The 20,422-nt window shown below is 47.1% G+C and overlaps 2 protein-coding genes across 3 annotated transcripts in view; both read left to right on the top strand.

The window, feature by feature from the left end:
• Window positions 1–899, top strand: part of PPP4R3A (protein phosphatase 4 regulatory subunit 3A) — a 36,557-nt gene extending 35,658 nt beyond the window's left edge. For both annotated transcript variants that reach the window (XM_090271311.1, XM_090271310.1), the window contains exon 15: window positions 189–899. In XM_090271311.1, coding sequence (XP_090127437.1) covers window positions 189–299 — 111 coding nt within the window. In that variant the 3' untranslated portion in view covers window positions 300–899. The remainder of the gene's footprint in view (window positions 1–188) is intronic.
• An 8,293-nt stretch (window positions 900–9,192) lies between these two features.
• The window catches only part of CCDC88C (coiled-coil and HOOK domain protein 88C), a 114,440-nt gene continuing 103,210 nt past the window's right edge, over window positions 9,193–20,422 (top strand). Inside the window, exons 1-3 of the mRNA XM_090271309.1 lie at window positions 9,193–9,757; window positions 10,524–10,624; window positions 17,072–17,180. Of these exons, the coding sequence (XP_090127435.1) occupies window positions 9,698–9,757; window positions 10,524–10,624; window positions 17,072–17,180 (270 nt within the window). The 5' untranslated portion in view covers window positions 9,193–9,697. The remainder of the gene's footprint in view (window positions 9,758–10,523; window positions 10,625–17,071; window positions 17,181–20,422) is intronic.

The following is a 20,422-nucleotide window of genomic DNA, read 5'->3' as shown; positions in this document are numbered from 1 at the left end:
TGATTTACTAGGATTATAAACTACTAAAATTTTTTGTTTTACTCTGGAAAATTTAGGAAATACATAAAAAGAATGAATTTCAGTTACATATAATCTCACCACCCAGAAGTAACCACAGTAGTATATTGAGGTGGGTGTGGGAGGTCTATATCCTTTATCCAGACTTTATAATTCTTGTTTCCAAACAGGGAGGCCTTGTGGGTCTGGTAGATTATCCTGATGATGATGAAGATGATGATGAGGATGAAGACAAGGAAGACACGCTACCATTGTCAAAGAAAGCAAAGTTTGAGTCATAATAATGGCAACTGCCTACAATCAGTACCTGTTGAAAAAACTGGTTCTCTGCCCCTACCCTCTACAAAATCCACAACAAAGCAGTGGTCTCTTGTGAATGACTGACACAGATCAGCCTTGCACACTTGACTTCTGCTCATCAAGTGCCAATTCAATGGAGCAGGAGGAGGGGATATTATCCAGTAGGGGGAAGACGTAAGCCTTTGAGCTCTCCAGCTTGGACCACACATTGCCCTTTTCTCAGGGAAGGAAATGGAAACATAAAGCCAACAGGGCAGGGGTTTTCTAAGTGGATTGACTGGTCAGTTGCTACAATCAGAATATGCTTTCTTGGACCATGTTTGGGACACAGAAGAATAGGCTTTTTGGCCATAATTCTTCCCTAGTTAAGAATGCCAGCAGTTTCTTTGTATAAAGAGACCTGCCTTTAAAATCTTACATTCTGAACATTTTAGTCAAGCTACAACAGGTTTGGAAAACCTATGGGGGAGGGGCGAATATAAAGTTTCCTCTTTTTTACCTGTTCCCTTTGCCCTTCGAACTGCAGATTTTTTTAAAGTGGGGATTTGTCCCTGCTTTATTAAAGATTGAGTGGAATTCTAGATGTGGTCATTTGTGTCATAATTTTTTTTGTTTCATTTTGTTTTTGATTTTTTTTCTCCCCTGAGTGTATGCTTAGTTGAATATATATATTTGGGACCATTAAAACTTTTTTTGATGTAATATAACTTAACGTTGTGCTGGTACCTGTTTTACCATGTGTAATTTCTGTTCTACATCACAGTTCTTAATTTGTTTAGAGTTTTATGAAAGATGGTATAGTTTTTATTGACAAAAGCAGAGTAATCTTACATCTATGTGCATACAAAAGCAATACTATTTTGTGACTAAATATTTTATATTAAAATTTACATCAGCAACTGTCTTGAGAATTCAGGGAAGTAGAGTGGAATTTAAAATTTCAACAGTTTTGTTAAACCTAGAACCGTGAAAGTAGTATTCCAAAGAGATTCTGAAACTTCATATCTTGGGGAAATGACGGTACATTAAATCAAAATTGAGGATGGATGATTTAAAAATAACATTTGACTTTTGAATAATAAAAACAAAAGTGAAGAGTAAGAGAAATTGTATTAGTTGTATGTTTCATTTCGTTTCTTTTTTTTTTTTTTTTTTTTTTCCTCCCTTTGGAATACCAGTTGGAGTTGAAGGTGGTGGTTCCTATATAAATACCTAGCCGGAGGACCATCAGATATCACCTTATTAAAACAATATTTTAAAATAGGTTATTTTTAATGTCTTAAGTGTGCTAAAATTCTTTTAAGGAAATGAAAATATCTCAATTCCACATACCCTCACTTTAAGTGAAGATTTAAAACTGAAGAATGTATTTGCAAATGTAAGTAAAAATTCATATCCAGGAAAGGATACTGTTTTAAGTATCATATTCTTAAGCACTGTGTGCTTCTAAGCATTTCTTTTGCTTTATTTAGTCCTCAACAAATTTCTGACTTGTGGTACCAAAAACAAGATTATATTGAATAGTTGTATAGAAGACCAGAAGGCAGCATTTGCTACAATCCTGAAAAGTTCTGTTGTTGGCTAATTACCTTTTCAACAGAAACTTTTGAGTGCATAATGATAGAGTTTAAATGTATTTCACTACAATAGAGTTACTTCTGAGTCACAAGCTCTGGCTATTAATAACTGAAGTTTATCAACTTATCTTGCAAATAAAGAGAAGAACAATTTGATGGGATCTAAGGTAATTATGTCTTCGTTGCCTAGGAAGTACTATGAAATGTTTGTGCTTCACACGTACCCTTTAAACTCAGCCTTCTGACCGACTCCTGGATCGCTTCTTAGCCTTCGTATTCAGGTTTCCTGGGCAGAGGGGAAAAGTGTCCCTTGCCTTAATCAGTTGTAGTCTACTACTATATATATAATATATTTAAGAAGATTTTAGCTGTTGGTCTTTGACATTTAGGAGATGCCCTTTCATTGATGGACTGTTGTGTTTCCTTAGTAGTTATGCTTACTGAAGCAGAAACTTGACTCAAGTTGCTATAATAGGAGAAATGAGGTCTAAAATAGCTTGTCATTTCATTGAGGAAGACTGGTAGCTAGAAACACACTTGAACTGACACAGTTCCATCCGACTCAAAGAAGTCCATGCTCTTAAGCATAGACACGGCCTTGATAATTGATGTACATATAATATGTGGATAGAATACTTTCCATTTTAATGGTACTTATTGGTTCTTTTGCTCATTTTGTAATATTTAAAATGAAAACTTTACTTCTCAGAGTGGTTACCAAACAATTTCTGTAATTGCTGGAGGAAGCACCTTGACATCCTGACTTGTCCAGAAACACTACCCTGGCATTTTTGTTGAGAGAAGCCTGGTGGCTTTTCGCTGCCTGACTGTATTCACATGCTGCACTTTGTCCCCAGAAACTCCAATTTGCAAGTCAATTTTTGTGAATTTGGAAATAGGGAGGCGGGGAGTGGGGAGCATTCCTTCTGGTTTTGTTCTTAACTGATTCAAGCAACACTTTCTATAAAGCTTGCAAAATTAGAATGGCAAGTTTAAACTGGAAGGTTTCTTTAAGTGGAAAACTTTACAGATTGTCTACAATTTCTAGTACTTACCATAAAAAACTTCGTTTAAACAGCATTGTCAAAATCCCTTTTGGAGGAAAACTAAGGATGTTCAAAATTCTTATATAAGTTTATATTAACTTTCTGTCGTAACATCCATTTCAAGCAAGAGGATTATAAAAAAATGTAAGGAATGGATTATTTTCTGCCATTATACCAGGAGACAGATGTGAGGCAGTGGGCACTCATCCCTAGTTGTGATACCCAGTACTAAGTTTGATTTCTCTCTCCTTGGCCTTCCTGCTTTATCTTGGCTCTTTAGAATGTAACTGTTAGCTTCTCTTCAGACAGATAAATGTCTTAACTATTGGAGTCAAGATGTCTGTTCCTTAAAATAGCTCTGGTTGGAGACAACTTCCCTTGACCTTTTCGCTCTCCTAGGTAAGTTATTCCATGGACTCACAGCCAACAGTTATTTCTTCAACATGATGCCAAGTGGGTTTTGGTTTCACTTCTATTTCCACCATTCAAGAAAACAAGTCTGGTGTAGGTCACACCCTACCTGCCAATTCTCAATGGACCCCTTTCCATCTTTCTAGTACTTTACATGTCAGCAGTATTTACTCCTATCTGCTGCTCCTTGACCTTGGTACATGTGCTTTACTTTCTCTTTTCATAGCTCCCTTACCCCATAAATGCTAGGATTCACTGGGGTTCTGTCTCGGGTATGTATCTTCCCAAACTGCAGCCAGGCCATGTTATTTGTATGTCCCTGACCCAGTCATGCTGTGCCACAAAAGAACCTGAACCTGTCATGTGCCCCTCTCCAAGCTGATGAACTCATATTCACCTTTCCACGTTGATAAGTGTTCCCTGATACTCCTTCCTTGAAGAAAGGGTATGTTACAGCCTTTTCAACTTTGTATTCCTAGTATCTACCATGACACTTAGCCCACAGGTGGATCGCCAAATGTTTACTTGGATAACTGATGGAAAGACTGAAGAATATGCACACAGAATATACAGACTGGAAAGTCTTAGCTGTTGCCCTTGCACAGTCAAAAGTTTGATTCATTCTTGTTCATAAAATTCTCTCGTAGATAGAAAGGGAGGACTCCAGACTTCTGTCCTTTGTACCTCTGAGCCTTAGGTTTGTAGCATGAACAGAGCCGTATTTTAGGTTCAGAAAATTACCTTATCTTGGTTCATTTCAACAACTGAAGTTCTTACTTAAGCTTTCCCCATCTATTCATCCCTGGCTCCAGCACCTCTTAACTCCTCTTATTGGTCATTTGGTCATAGGTCTTAACATGTAAGTACAGATCCTTGCCTTTTATTATTGGACCTAGCCATGAACTACAGATTTCACAGACCACCCATCTGCTGGTCTGATGTTTACTAAATCTCATGCTCTTAAACTTTTTAACATCTTGGTATATTTCCTGGAATATAGTTTCTAGAAGGCAGGCCCATATTTATATGGATTCTCTGTATAGCTATTAGTACAGCAAAAGATTGTGGTTAGGTACGTAGGTAGGAGTCATGAGGAGAAAACAGGTGATAAGCTCCTTGACATCAGTGTTGGTGATATATATATATATATATATACCAAAAGCAAAGATGACAAAAGCAAAAATTAAAAAATGGAACTACATCAAATGAAAATGCTACACTACAAAGGAAATCAACAGAATGGAAAAACCTACTGAAGGGGAGAAAGTATTTGCAAATCATATCTGATAAAAGCTTAATGTTCATAATACATGAACAACTTAACAGAACTCAATAGCAGAAGGAAAAAATACCCAACAAATAATCCAATTAAAAACAGGCAAAGGATCTGAATAGACTTTTTTGTCAAGAAGATATAGGAATGGTCAACAGTTACGGGAAAAGATGCTCAACATTGCTAATTAAGGAAATCAAAATGAGATACAACCTCACACCTGTTAGAATGGCTAGTATCAGAGATAAGAGACAAAAACACTGGTGAGGATGTGGAAAAAAGGAATCCTTGTGCACTGTTGGTAGGACTGTAAACTAATACAGCCACTATGGAAAACAAAATTCCTCAAGAAATTAAAAATAGAACTAAGATATGAACCCACAATTCCACTTCTCGGCATATATCTGTAGGAAATGAAAATACTGTGTTGAGATATCTGCAGTCCCATGTTCATAGCAGCATTTACATTAACCTGAAGGATGAATGGAAGAAAGTTGTGATGTACACAACTTTCACACACACACTGGAATATTATTCAGCCATAAAGAGGAAATCCTGCCATACTAAGTGAACTCATGGAGAATGACAAATACCATGTGATCTCACTTAGATGTGGAATCCAAAACTCAAAAAAGTGAACAGATTTGTGGTTACCCAAGACAGGAGATGGGAGGGGAAATTGGAGGAAGAGTCAAGAGGTACAAACTTAAAGTTACAAGGTTAAGTGCTAGGGATGTAATGTACAACGTGATAACTATAGTTAACATTGCTGTGTGGTATATATGAAAGCTGGTAAGAGTAGATCCTAATAGTTTTCATAATAGAAAAAATACATAATTTTTATTTTTTTTTTATCTGAGATGACATTTTAACTTACTGTGGTAATCATTTCATTATTTCACGATACAGTTGACCCTTGAACATAGGTTAGAATTATGTGCGTCCAGCCCTTCATATCCGAGGTTTTGCATCTAGATTCAACAAACTGAGGATCAGAAACAGTATTTTCACATTCCCAACCACGTTTTCCTAACTGTAGATTGAAAATAGTGTTTTCAGTCAGTGGTTGGTTGCATCTGCAGATGCAAAGGGCCAACTGTAGATTTAAAAGTTACAGTAGTCCCTCTATCGCACTTCACTTATCGGAGCCTCGCTGTATCGTGGGATTTTAAAAAATACATTTATTTATCGCGGATTTTTCACTACATTGCGGGATTTTGCGGTACTGTATATGTTAAAGTTACATAGGTTTAAGAGTGTAGAATATGTTTAAGAACATAAGTAGTGTTTATAAAAGTGGAAAAGGTTGATAAGGGAGTGGGAAAGGTTAATAAGGGACCGGGAACGGTTTATAAGTGTGTGGGAAGGGTTTATAAAGCCTTAAAATATATATAAATACTAAAATAAATGTAAGGTTCCTACTTCGCGGATTTTCACCTATCGCAGGGGGCGGGGGGCATCTAGAATGTAATACCTGTGATAAGTGAGGGAATACTGTATATGCAGATTCTTGACTTCACAGGGGTCAGTTCCCCTAACCCCCACATAGTCCAGGGTCAACTGTATACATAAGTCAAATCATGCTGTACACCTTAAACTCTGCTGTATGTTATATATGTTATATAGATCTCAAAATCAGAAAAAAAATTTAAACCTGATGCAAAGCTACAGTAATCAAAACACTGTGGTACTGGCATAAAGACAGATATGTAGGCTAAAGGATAGAACAGAATCCAGAAATAAACCCTCTCATTATGGTCAAATGATTTTTAACAAGGGTGCCAAGACCTTTCAGTGGGGAAGTTCTGTCTCTTCAACAAGTGGTGCTGGGAAAACTGGATATTCACATGCAAGAGAATGAATGAAGTTGGACCCTTAACTCAAAATGGATCAAGGACCTAAAAATAAGACATAAAATAATAAAACTCTTAGAAGGAAATGTAGGACAAATGCTTCATGACATTGAATTTGGCAATGATTTCTTGGACATGACACCAAAGACAAATCCAACAAAAGAAAAAACGGAAAACCGGACTTCATGAAAATTTAAACTTTTTGTTCATCAAGAGAAACTATCCACAAAATAAAAAAGTAACCCACATAATTGGAGAAAATGTTTGCAAAGCAGATATCTGATATGATTAATATCAAGAATATATAGAGAACTACAACTCAATTACAAAAAGAAGGGAAAAAAAAGCCCCGCCCTGGCTGATGTGGATCAGTGGATTGAGCACCGGCCTGCAAACCAAAGGGTCACCGGTTCGATTCCCAGTCAGGGTACATTCCAGGGTTGCAGGCCAGGTCCCCTGCTGGGGGTGCATGACAGACAACCACACGTTGATGTTTCTCTCCCTCTCTTTCTCCCTTCCTCTCTATGTAAAAATAAATAAAATCTTTACAAATATATTTAAAAAACATTTATTAAAAAAAAAAAAAGCCCCATTCAAAAATGGGCCAAGCACTTGAACAGACATTCCTCCGAAGATAAATGAAAGGTCAATAAGCACATGAAAGGACACTCAACATTATTAATCGTCAGGGAAATCCAAATAAAAACTACAATGAGGTACCATCATAAACCACTAGGATGGCTACTATCAAAGCAAAAACCAGCCCTGGCTGGTGTGGCTCAGTGGATTGAGCACTGGTCTGTGAACAGAAAGGTCGCTGGTTCAATTCCCAGTCAGGGCACATGCCTGGGTTGCAGGCCAGGTCCCTGGATGGGGGCGTGCTAGAGGCAACCGATCGAAGTATCTCTTGCACATCAATGTTTCTCTCCCTCTCTTCCTCCCTTCTCCTTTCTCTAAAATAAATAAAAATTAAAAAACAAGTCTTGGCAAGAATGTGGAGAAACGAACCTTTAAATGTAAAAATGATAAAGCCACTACAGGTAACAGTGTGGAGGTTCCTCAAAAATAAAATAATGGAATTTACCATATGATCCAGCAATCCCACAATAACAAAAAGAATTGAAAGCAGGGTCTTGAATAGGTATGGTACACCCATGTTCACAACAACACTATTCACAAGAGCTAAAACACAGAAGCAACCCAAGTGTCCATTGTCGGATGAATGGACAAGCAAAATGCGATCTCTACATACAACAGAATATTTAGCTTTAAAAAGCAGGAAAATTCTGCAGTATGCCACAACATGGATGAACCTTGAGGATGCTGGGCTAAGTTAAATAAGCCAGTCACAAAAAGATACTGCATGAGTCCTCTTATATGAAGTATTAAGAGTGGTCAAAATCACAGGGACAGAAGGAGAATGGGGTTGCCAGGGGCTGGGGAAGGGGACAATGGAAGTTACTGTGTAACAGGTATAGAGTTTCAGATCGACCAACTGAAAGGGTTATGGGATGAATGGTGATGACTGCACAACAACGTGAATTTTGTGTATTTTAACACAAAAAGCAAAGTGACCTCTATTATGGAAGTAATATAGCCGCACAGGTATCCCTTACTTTACACAACAGGGGCCTTCTGAATAAAGATCGGTGTGGCTACAATTGATACCCATTTCCCAACCTATTTTCCGATATGAGCAATTAAGGCATTAATTAAGGAATTACTGAATTTCTGGTGCACAAGAACACCACATAGGCTCAAAGTTTTAGTTCCTCCGCAGTCTCCCACTTTCTTTTCCATCACTCTGACATCCACATTCTCTTTAGGAAGCCCTAAGTGCCCGTTTGGCTCCTGGGGCCACACTCACCTCGCCAGCCCAGCAAGGTGCAATAAAACTCGGCTGCAAGACCACATTTCACCGGCAGATGCCGCAGCCCTAACACTTGACGGAGCCAACTTTCAAATGACTAACCCAACCTGCAGCCATTTAGTGCCTACTGTATACTTGCAGAGTATTACGCTCAATGCTTGGTCGACCCCGCACCTGGCTCACATTGGTAACACGTGAACATTAATTACATTGTATGTGAAACTATTACCAGTCCAAGGTGAAGTGGCAGAGAAGGGCAGGGACTCGGGTCTACGGGAGATGTTTCAGCCCGAAAGTCTGTGCCCAGGGCTTGCTTTCCATCCAGTTGGGGCCCTTGTCCTTTTTCCTGTCTCTTGCCACCAAACTGCTGTCTCCCAAGTTGGAATCCAGAATTTGGCTACTGTCTGGCAAAGTGGCGGTGGTGTTCGGGGTTGGGGAAGTGGTGTCACAGTTGGGCCCGGCCCAGGTCAATGCGGCCACACCACCGGCTTGCTAAAGAAACTTCTAAAAGGCAGACAGCCCAGGAGGTGGCACTGTGAGGCGCAAGAGATCACGCTCCGACGGTCTAAACTCAATCCAAAGTTTCCTCCTTTGACCTCTGGGCCTGCGCCCCACCTGTCTGCCAGACCCGCCCCGGCACGAGAGGCGCGCGAGCTTGTCTCTCCCATCACGGGCGCGGACTGGGCCCCTTGGCGGTACCACGGGCTGCGGCGGACTGGCTGCACCTGCCTGGGGCCCGCTGTCTCAGGGTCACGCTCCGCTGAGTCCCCGCCTACAGCGGCCCGGGGCGACCTCTGGAGGGAAGACGCCCCAGTCGAGGACGCACACGTGGGGATCAGCGCCCGCGCGCTCTGTCGACACTTCGCGCCAGGGGCCCTAGCAGAAGACGCACGCGCGCAGGGAGGCGCCACGTGCTGGGGCCCCCAGCGTGCGGAGGCTGCGCTCGACGTAGGCGCGCGGCGGATAATCCACATGCGGACGCCAGGGACCCGCCGCTTGGAATCCCCCTACCCCCACGCACGTGCGGGCCGCCTCCCCCTCCCTGCGTCCAGCTCAGCCCAGCTCTGCCCAGGCGGAGCCCGGTTCCTGGTCCTGGCACCACGAGGCGGCGCACCGGGAGCCTAGGGCTGCCAAGGGGCGGGGCCGCTGCCCGCATTGTTCCTCCCCGAGAGGCCGGCCCTCCCCCTCCCTCAGCCCCGGGCGGGGCGCGGGGCCGCTGGAGCCGCGGAACGTGGGCTCGCGCCCCGCCTTTGTCTCCCGGGCGCGAGCCGCCGTAGCCCCGCGCCCGCCGCTCGCTGCCAGAACCGCTTTGTGCTGCGGGGCGCGGAGCTGGCGGGCGCAGCCTCAGCATGGATGTTACCGTCTCGGAGCTCATGGAGCTCTTTCTGCAGAGCCCGCTGGTGACCTGGGTGAGTGCGCCTTGCTCCCCGCCCCATTGTTGGTGCACCGGCTCCTCTCCCGCCCGCCCGCCTGCAGTTGCCACAGCTCTGATCCTCCCGGGGCTCGGCTAGTCCCGGGACTAGGGTACTCAGCAAGTGTTCCCGGTCGGGGTACGTGCCCCGGATCCGGAGGCTTTTCCTACTCTGGAACCGGCGCTCCGGAAGCAGGATCCCGCGGCGCTCCCGGCCCCGCTCCCGGCCCCGCTCCCGGCCCGGGGCTGAGAGTGGATACACCTGTTCCCGCCGGGCTGCTGGGCTGCTGCGCTGCGGATCCAGGAGCGGATAGGATCCGAGTGATCACCTCGGCTCCTGTAGCTTGACTGCTCGGGAAAAGGACCCACTGCCAAAAATATCCTCGTGTAGTTTTTGAACCCAACACCAGCAGGCTGCGGGTCTCCGAGTGGAAACGTTTACAGGCTGGGGTGGGAACAGTGACTTTCAATGAACCTGAGACGTGAGAAATTTATTGAAAAGCTCCTTTATTTTTCCTCCTCTTCTGGGACGCTGAGAAAAGTGGAGAGGAAGTTTTCCTCCTGCTGTCTCGCGTCTGTTGCCTGGCGCGGGGCAGGGAGAGGCCCTATAGAAGGGTGGGCTTGGTGCCCCCTGAAGCTTGGGTGGGCGTTGGGTGACCCCCTTCTGCCCACACGGGCCCCACCAGCATTTGCCCTGGAGAGCTTCAGGCTGTGCACATGGAGTGACATTTCCTGCTTTTCTCTTCTCATCTTCCTCCTCACAGGTGAAAACTCTGGGCCCATTCGCAAGCGGCAGCCAAGACAACCTGACTATGTACATGGATTTAGTGGATGGCATCTTTTTGAACCAAATCATGTTGCAAATGTAAGTTGCCTTCATGGATGAAAGACAAAAATGATGCTTCAGGAAGTTTAATTTAAGGTTGTGGAAATGGAGCCTGAGGTTCATTGGGAGGGAGCTCAGTTTTAAGTGCCCTTTTGCTGCCATCATTCATGGGGGTGTGAAGAACTCCAGGACAGGGGTTGGCCACTGGTTGGATGAAGGAAATTGGGTTGAAGGACTGTCAGACACTTGGTATAGACAGTGTAATTAACTTCAAGCTCAGGTACTTCATGGGGTTTAAGCAATGAAATAAAAAAAAACTTTTTTGGAGGGCAAGCAACTGTAACAGACAATGTCCGGTCACAGGAAGTGTCAGGGTGGGCCTCGAGCATCTGTGTATGACTAAGGTTTCACTCTTGGTGAAGATGCTTGGGATTCTGAGCTCCCTCTCATTTCTTCTTCCATTTTCTGTTGTCGCTCTAGCACGTGCTTTGGTTAAGTCGCTTCTCATGACCTGGATTTCAAGTCGCTGTGTTAGGAGAGGCACAGGGAATCAGAAGTGCTTCAGTACTGGTTTGGACCAGGCATCTTAACCAGGGGCTGGGTGGAAGTTACACTTGTTAGCATGTATGTGTGACCACATCCTTTCCTGTTGCTGAATTCTGCAGAGCCTGTCTGATTGATTGACAGCCCGCCACATGTAGGTGTTGGCTGCCACCGCTTCATTCTGTTTTTAACTCAGACACTGCAGGGGATATACTGAACTTTGGGTCTGTGGGATTCACAGGCACTTGGAGGAGAATAAAACATACTCATGTTCTCTGTGGGTTAACCCCTTATGCTCCCCTGCTCTCCTGCAGCTGAGCAAGTTGTCATGGTGGAGCTTAAACCCTTTAGCTAATGAGAATCAGCTTCATCCGTGGGCCACGGGGGAGGAGGAGTTAGCGTGGGCACAGACAGAAAGTAGCTTAAATAGACTCACCTAAAAAGGTCTGTTTGAAAAAATTCCCCAAGAACATTGCTCCTTTTGTTTTAATAAGTCATGTGGTATCATGCTGTGGGAGAGACACTTCAGCCCTACTGGTTTGGTTTTGTGTTTTTGTGTTTGTTTTTTCCCAAAAGTGCTACCAATCTTACCAATCCTGTGTTTGATTAGATTCTAAACGACAAATCTTTCGTTAGCTTTGGCAGCACTTCTCCGAGAACACATGAAAATGAGTTTTCCTGGGGTTGGCCCGTGGCATAGTCAAGTTCTGGCAACTGACCCCCCTCCCCATCCTGTTAGACCCCGAACATTACTGGAATCTGTTGGTGCAATGACCAGTGAAACTTCAACCTGTCCCTCCCCAAGCCCAAGATTGTTTAATTTTAAAAAACCAGCAGTATCCCCAGGCTTTTCATTCAGCTTTTCTACCCAGGCGGAGGGAGAACAAAAGCCTGGGGCTGTTTCGCTTTCTTCGCTGACCTTTGGCATTCCTGAAGCTTTTACCACTCGCTTGTAAATCAGGGAAGCCTGTTGGACCTTTGAGAAATGCCAGCTCATGGCTCCTTCACACTTGGCCCATGGCTGAATCCACTTGGAAGGGCTTCTTCCCTCCTCTTGACAGTTTCAAATGTTAGTTTCTTCTCCGTGATTTGCCAAGGTAATCAATCAGTCAGGAAGTGGGAGCTGATAGTTAGTTTGCAGGTCTTAAAGCCTCCAGCAATGCTCCTGGGTCCTTCGGGCCAAGGTCAGGCGCAGAAAAGGTACGTCAGGGAAGCCACATGGGGGGCTTTCCAGACCGAGGAAATCAAGGAGAGCGTGGCACCAGCAGCACATAATTTACTGACTGGGTGATCAGGATAACCCTGCCCCAGGTGGTAGAAATGAGAGCATTAGTTGCTTCTGGAAGTGGGGTGGGGATTGCCTAGAAAGGGGGTACAGGAGGACTTCTGGGAAGGGTAGAAGTTTTCTCTATATTGACTGGAGTGTTTCATTTTTTAAAACTCATGAAGCTGTAACTTAAGATATATGTGTTTTACTCTGTGTAAAAATCTCCCTTGATTTTTACACACACACACACACACACAAATTCCAGCCCTAGTGTCAACACCTAGGCAAACCAGGAGTTTGAACTCCAGGAATCTCTTGCGCTAGCTGCCTGGGGCTGGGCACGCACTCACCAGCTGAGTTTCCTGGTCTATACAATGGGAAGCAAAGGGCCTCCCTTAAGAGGTGGTTGGGAGGATTAGATGAGATGATGTATTAGCATTTAGCACAGTGCCGGCTACTTAAAAGGAATGAGTGCCAGTTGCTCATAGGTACAACATCTTAATCCAGAAGGCATTTGAGGCATCCCGTGAGAGCTGGGTTTTTTTCTTCCGTCTCTCGCTCACATTGTTAGCTTCCTAGATGACTGCATGATTCTTAGCCTTAGCCCTCTCCCAGTGAGATCTAGGGCAACACTGGACTCTGGGACCCGCATCCTCGCCCCACACCTGACACGACTTAAGCCAAGCCTCGGTTTCCCCTTCTGCCAAATGGAGAAACGTCTACTCACTAGCAGGCAGGGCTCTTCTGCTTTCCCGTGCTAGGAGCTTCTGCGGTGCTTTCCCCTATTTTGTCAAATTCCCCCCAGGTTGGTGGGGCCTGAGAAAAAGAGAGCAGGATGCTAACTGGGTTGCTGGAGCTCAGATGCGAGGCATGTCACCTAACACTTCAGAGCCATATGGAGGCTGCTGGGGCCCACGTGACGGCACCTGGGCATTGTCTCTGGCAACTGAAGAAGGCTGCGGTAGTAGTCTCTTGGCCCTGGCCTCCCGGTGACATCAGTGCCTGGAAGCAGGAAAGCCCTGTGAGCTCAGCTTTCAGGGGAGGCCCAGGTCTAGGCGAATTCCTGAATGAAAGTGAGGCATTGAGTGGCGTGGATGGAGGTGCCTGGGAGACTCTCTGAATAGCCCCTCTGTCGGTGCAGAGGCTCTGGCTACTCCTGGGCCCCAGGGGAAGAGAAGATGTCTGTTTCACGCTGGACACATTTTTCCCTGTCTTGTACAGAGATTGTCTCAGAGCCTTGACTCTAGCACCAGGCAGACGAGTTCCAATCCCCCTTCTGCGACTTAGTAGTTTGTTACCTTACACGCTCTGCGCTTCCATGTCCTGGTCTGTATGTTACAGATCTGGAGAGGATTAAAAAAGATCGTGTTTATGGAAAATGCCCCACAAATGTCAATTATTATCATTAGAAGGAGGCCGGGCCTGGGTTTGTGTGTGCGTGCACACAGGTGTGTGCTGGTGTGCGTGTCCTTTCGAGCGTGGACACCTTTTGCTTTGACCCAGATTGGAATCAGCAGTTGACCTGTTGATATTCCCTGCAGAACAGAGAGGTGTGGGTTGCGCAGTCCTGGGCAGAGTGGGTGGGGATAGGCCTTCCTTAACCATAGCTGACTTTTGTTTTGATTTGGTTTTGTGTCCTGAGACCCTTTAAGGAGGAAGTATGAGTTAATGGTCATGATAATTACCTAATGGCACACGCAGTACATGTCACGGCTCTTTTTGGAGTGTTGCCTCCGTTAGCTATGGCTCTTCAGAGCAGGTGAGAACAAAAGCAGAGATGGTCCCAGCCCAGGCCCGGCCCTGAGTGCGGGACCACCTGTGTGTGTGCTGAGCCCCTTGGGCTCCTGGCGCTCCCAGGTGGGCCTGTCCGACCTAAATGAAAGCTGAGACCACCATAACAACAAAGCAGAAAAAGCTCTGCACGTTCTCAAGTCTGCTGTGTTAAGAAGCACGTCTGTCACTTTCTGAAATTGCTTCTTAGCTCTTAATGTACGAGAGTCAAGGGAGGATTGCATCTTTAAGGTAAATTACTTTGTAATGCTAGGTGCAGTTCTGTAGCTAGAAGTGCCTTTGCGGTTTAAATTCTCAATGCCGCCTCTATTCCTAGATTAATTTCCACTGAACTGTTAACCTTTATTTTCTCCATAATTGAAATGGCCCCACAAGAAACAGGTAATGTGTAGATGGCTTGGCCAGACTGTTATTACGGTGTGTGGATAATCAGAAATGTCACATGACAATTGAGAAGAGGTCGTCTGGTGTCCCCAAGGTACCTTTGTGCCTATTTTGGGAGCTACAGGATGACTGTATGTAATGTGTACAGGGATTGGCATACACACCACGCTGTGTGGGGGACTCGGAGAGTAGGTCTCAGATATTTACTCTGAATTTTACTTAATCTATGTTTTGAACGAAAGTGGTGCCACATGAGGGCTTCTGAAAGGACCAGAGCAGGAACGATGATTCAGACAGAAGACCCTCCTCCTCCTCCTCTTCAGCCAGAAGCCTGACAGGCTCCCTCCGTGGCTCCAAGCCGTTCTCAGACTTTTCCTGGAGAATCTTTTTCTTCTCCTGTGTTTCTCGAAGCTGTAGGACACACCTTGCTCTCTCTCACCCAGCTCTGCAATGATATGAGCGGGTGTATGTTTGACCTGGGGAACAATGACATGTTCAATGGCATTTACATGCCTTTTGATAATCTTTTATTTTTTGTAACAAAATTTTTTTAAAGAGTCATTTATTTTTAGAGAGAGGGGAAGAGAGGGAGAAAGAAGGAGAGAAACATTGCTTGGTTGCCTCTCCAACCAGGGACTGGTCCTGCAATGCAGGCATGTGCCCTGACTGGGAGTTGAACCAGCGACCTCTCAGTTCACAGGCTGGCACCCCACCCACTGAACCACACCAGCCAGGGTGCCTGTTGGTTATCTTCATAGTTCATCCCACGTAACAAAAGAAGGCTACAGTGAGCCTAGTTCCACCGGAAGTCTGCTACTTTGGAGCAATTCCTCTTCCACTTAGCCACTTGTGTTCCGCACCTCTGGCTAAACCGGTCAGTTCGTAACAGTCAGTTCCTTGGTCATGTTCAAATACTTGGCAGAGTAACACCTGCTGTGTTATCTTTCTTCGCTGGAATCTTTACTTGGGCTTTATTTACATCCTGGATAAGTGTGGTGCTGAAGTCCCCTGCTGTGAACTTGGCCTCAGCAAGGGAAGCGGCCGCTTGTCTCTTTACTTCACCCCCCAACATTGTAGGGTCTGTTGAAATCGAAGGGTTAGGGAATCAGATTTTTTCTTCTGGAGGTTTCGACCTGTCTGCTGCTTTTCATTGAGGCTTTGTGATGGTCTGTGCCATTTGCGAGGGAAATTTCAACTCAATCGTTGCCTGACATTCTGACCATGACTGTTCAGCTCAGGTCCCTGGCCAGGCAGTCATGGCTGCCACCGTGTCTTCCTCTCCCGGAGTCAGCTGCTTGTGTCCTGGTTGAATTTTACTGTGTGTGTGTGTGTGTGTGCGTGTATTTAAATTGTACTTCCAGTGACATTGGACATTTCTATTTGTATATATTTTTATTTGTCAGTTTTATATTAATTGTTTACTTCGAAATGAGCCGAAAGACATTGAGACTGATTTCCATAACTCCCGAAATTCACCTTCATTACTGAGGGGCACCAGTTTCTGCAGAAAGAGGAAGGGGCCCGCTGCTCTTCCATCACGCCCGCTCCCGTGAGGCTCAGCGTCCTTATCACAGAGCTCGGATGACAGATGAAACCCTGAAGACAGCCCTCATTTGAATTAGACATCTCTTCCCATGTCTTGGGACAGTAACACGTGGGGGAGGGCTTTGTTATGAAAAGCCAGAGAGGTGGCAGCTAAATCGTCCTATTGAGTCTGTAATCTTCTGCTAGGAAACCTTTTTTGCCACTGAGAATTTTGAGAAATATCCTGTACATATGTAGATGAGTAAAATTATAAATCTCTTGACTCAGGTTTCTAGTTTTTCAGCATGACCAGACATGACTCTTGCCTGAGAGTAGAAAATAAAGGACACTTTGGGGGTTTCCCACATGAATTATTTGTGTCTGTGCCGTTAGCGTTTCTTATAGGCAGCGTTGGGTGCCACATAGTGCCCCAGACTGATGATGCTGGCTTTTCAAGGTAGAATTGTGTTCTCGGAATGTAAAATCCCAGGCAGGACCAGCCTGAGACCAGTGCTCATGAAAGCGGAGGGGAACCCACGTGAAATGGAGCTTAATGACTATTATTGATTTAAATGAGAAAATGTACCATTTTCCCCCTTTTTCGTTCTTGATAGTTCATATATTTTAGTTCAGTCAGCTTTTCACCCTTTGAAACTTAAACTGTATTTGGGGGGCAAGTTATTGATTTTCACACAGCGTCCCTTTTTGGGTCTGCCCTGACACTCAGCAGCAGTTTATGGACGCTGCGAACAGTGGGAACGGAAGTGACCTTGATGAAGGGCCTGAGGTGGGCGAGGTGCTTGACGTGGGAGCAGGAGTGACGCGGCTCCTCTACGGGCCATTGCTCGTCAGTGGCGGGGTTAGTGGTTCCAGTCACACGCTGGCCTGGACGTGGGCGGGGAGAGTGACGTGCCGCTGGCGGGGGGCTGCGGCGGGGGCTGGGAGACACCCCTCTCATACCCCGTTTCCTCCCCTAGAGACCCCAGGCCTACAAACCAGCGCATCCACAAGCACGTGAACAACGACGTGAACCTGCGCATTCAGAACTTGACCATCTTGGTGAGAAACATTAAGACCTACTACCAGGTAAGGGCTGCTCCCTGTCCCCCGGGGTTCTGGCGGGCGCCGGCCACGTTGTCACTCAGACGGGTCCCCACAGGAAGCCCGGAGGAAGTGGTGCTCACCGTTAGGCATCTGCTTGCTGACGCCGGGTGTGTTTTTTTTCACTGGCGTCTTTTTTTCTTCTGCATTGTGAGAAGAGTCGGACGTTGCGTTGCTTTACTTTGTCCGGCGAATGTTCTTGGAGCAAAGCATTGTGTCTGGTGCTGGGAGGGCCCCAGAGAGGAGCCGCGGTTCCCTGCTGTGGCCCCAAGCACCTGTCGTGTGGGGAGTGGCTGGAATGGGCTCCGGGAGGGGCACCCCAACGCGGTTATCATCACAGCTCAGCGAGTCCTTCTGCAGCACCACTGCCAGGGGCTGAGGGAGATATGGGACCCCAGAAGGTCGTGTTGGGCCAGGGCTGTCATCAGAGAAGGGCCCTGCTTTTCAAACTTTTTCTTAGCCCTGAACCCCACCCCACCCCCGCAACCCCACTGCCACATAGAGTTTTTCTAAGATCTCAAGTGAAGCCCAATGACTCTGATTCTCTGATTGACTTGGGGCTTGGAGGACCCTTAGTGCCCTCTGCTCAGCCCCTTCCTCTCCCTGCGTGGCACCTCTGTGAGTTCCTGGGAACATGGATTGAGAACCACTCACAGCTCAACAACAAGCCCCACGTTCATGCCAGGGATCTTGGCCAGACTTTGCCTTGGAGACCGGTTCTTAGCACTCAGCTCCTTAAACTATGACATAGTCTTGGTTCGGGGTTTGGGAGCGTCCCCTCTGTGCCCTGGTGCAGTGGTGGCTGGCTCTGAGACCGGCTGAGGGCCTGCTGGGCTGGGTGGGCTGATGGGTGTCACTCGCGCCGTGGCTGAGGGCCGTGGTTGCTGCAGGAGCCCTTGCTTCTGGCTCCACACGGGTTTGAAAAGGCTGGGGAGGGAGGGCGCAGACAGTGTCCCGGGTTTTCTGAGATGACCATTTCCATCCTCCTCCCATCGTGTTGGGTGCGTGAGAGGGGACTTGGGGTGCTGGATGCCTCGCCTGAGTGGCCGATTGAGCCAGCCGCCTGTGCTCATCCCACCTGTGTTGGCAGCGCAGCACCGTGACTCCAGGCAGCCTCTGGGAGGCTGAGACGGGCCCCATCCTTTTAGTTAGAAGTGCCAGCTGCGCTGAGAGGTGCGGGGTCAGTGCAGGGCCCGGGAGAGTGGGGACTGTGGGGCTGAAGTGCTTCGTTTCTCTGTCTGCGGGGAGCCACATCGGGGCCAGGCACGCTACAGGCTGGGGGGGTTTCAGCTACTTCTGCCCTTGGGACGGCCACAGGCAGGGGACGCTGGGCAATGGCGCTGCTGCCGTTGAACTTGGGTCTGGGCATGGAGGCGGCTGCCCGCCCAGCAGGTGCTCAGGGTTGATTCCTGTCTGCAGGCACCCTCTGTAGGCAATGGGTGCTTTAGATGCCGTGTGCTCGGTGCCAGGGAAGCAGTGGTGCCAACAGTTGAAGAGACCCGACCCCTAACTCGGGCTGTGTGGTGGGGGCGCAGGGGAGAAGCTGGGGAGGGCTCTTTGGAGGAAGTGACACCTGAGTGGAGTTATGCGGACAGCTGAGCTTCCAGGTTTGGAAGGTGATGGGAAGGAGACGAGGGGAAAGGATATGGAGGTGGAGGAAGTCCTGGAGGCGCGAGGCAGTCCTGTCCTCGGTCTGTCTCAGTCAATGCTTAGTGAGTGTTGGATGAATCATAACCAGGGAGGATGTCAACGTAGGACTCTTGACCGGTGGGCCTCCCACCTCAGGAGTGGCTGGGAGGTCATAACCTCTCCTTTATGGCCACGAGAAAGGCCCTGGGGGAGGGGGGAGGGGAGGTTTCTGAAGCCCTGCGGGGCTGCGCGGAGCAGAAGGGCTCCGGGGCTGACGGTTAGGCTGTGGAGAGGCTGTCCTCTGGTCTCGGTGGTCCAGCGGGTGCACGCTGATGGCGATCACAGCGCTCGTGGTCCAATGGGCCTCGATGCTGCTGGGGACCGTGTTGCATGTCAGGCAGTTTGCTGCTCTTGGGGCACTGTGCAGAGCTCTAGAACATGGGAACCGTCCCAGGAAGGAAAAGATGGCCAGTCCACCCTCAGGGCCCAGACGGAATCACAGGTAGAAAGGAGGACCCTGCGTCCGCACTTGGCTTCTGCGCTGTCAGCTCTTTGAGGGCAGGGCTGGTGTGCCCGGCGCTCAGAGCCAGTGTTGGCTGAAGTACATGCCAAAGGCCGTGGAGCCGTCTCTGCCCCAGCCCTGTGCACTTGGAGAAAGCCGCGGGACACTTGCCTCTTGGGTTGATACAGGTTACGTGTGGAGAGGCTTTACTGTGTATTTTTTTCCTTCTGATTTATTGTAAAATAAAAAGTTCTGGTTGTATAAGTAATAATTGCTTTCTATAAACAGCTTGGAAAAAACAAACAAGTAGCAAGAAAAAAGACCCACCCACCATCCCGCCACTCAAGACAATCACTCGGAAGAGTTTCAGTGTTTCCTCCCAGTGTTTGCATGAATAGTTTTTGTTTCACGCTGCGGCGGTCGTGCCTTGTGTACAATTGCATATCCTGCCTTTTTTCCCTCCCATCTGACGTTATAGCATAAGCATAATTGGTTTTTATTGTAAAGCGACATTCAAGAAAGTTTTGCAGAAGAAGTACTTCCCAGCATCCCGTGTGGTGAGGGCTTGGATGAAGCGAGACAAACATCATTCCTTACTCATGACCAGGGAGGGCGAGAGATCAGCTCCAAGTAGAGTGGGACTCCCTCCTGCCCATGGCTGTTCAGTTAGCCTAATGGAAGTCACAGAATCCAGCCCTGGGTCTTGTTTGCCAAACAATGGTTCTGTCCCCCCGGCTCTCCTGTTCTGAGGCATCATGGGGCAGGGACAGTGGGGAAGGCCAGGGGCCGCTCAGATAGCATGGGCTTGTTTCGGAAAGGAGCTCAGGTTTTGCCTCTGAAAGCCTGTGGAGACTCCGTCCTTGACCTTTGTCGGAGCAGAGGTGGTGGGCGAGAAGCAGCATGGCCAGGGCCAGTCTGACCACTGGTGTCTGAGCCAGGGTGTCCAGCCGCCTCCCGACTTGCTGCTTGGACTCTTCCGGGGTTGGGGCCAGGAATCTGGATTTTCAGAAGTTTCCTGGCTGAATGAGTCTTACCGGTGGGCCTCTGTGGCGGTTCTCAAAGTGGGATTGCCTGACCAGCAGTAGCAGCGTCATCT

Source organism: Furipterus horrens, unplaced genomic scaffold, assembly GCF_987537825.1.
Source record: "Furipterus horrens unplaced genomic scaffold, mFurHor1.1.pri manual_scaffold_3, whole genome shotgun sequence".
Lineage (NCBI taxonomy): Eukaryota > Metazoa > Chordata > Mammalia > Chiroptera > Furipteridae > Furipterus > Furipterus horrens.
This window is presented reverse-complemented; position numbering and strand designations above follow the sequence as displayed.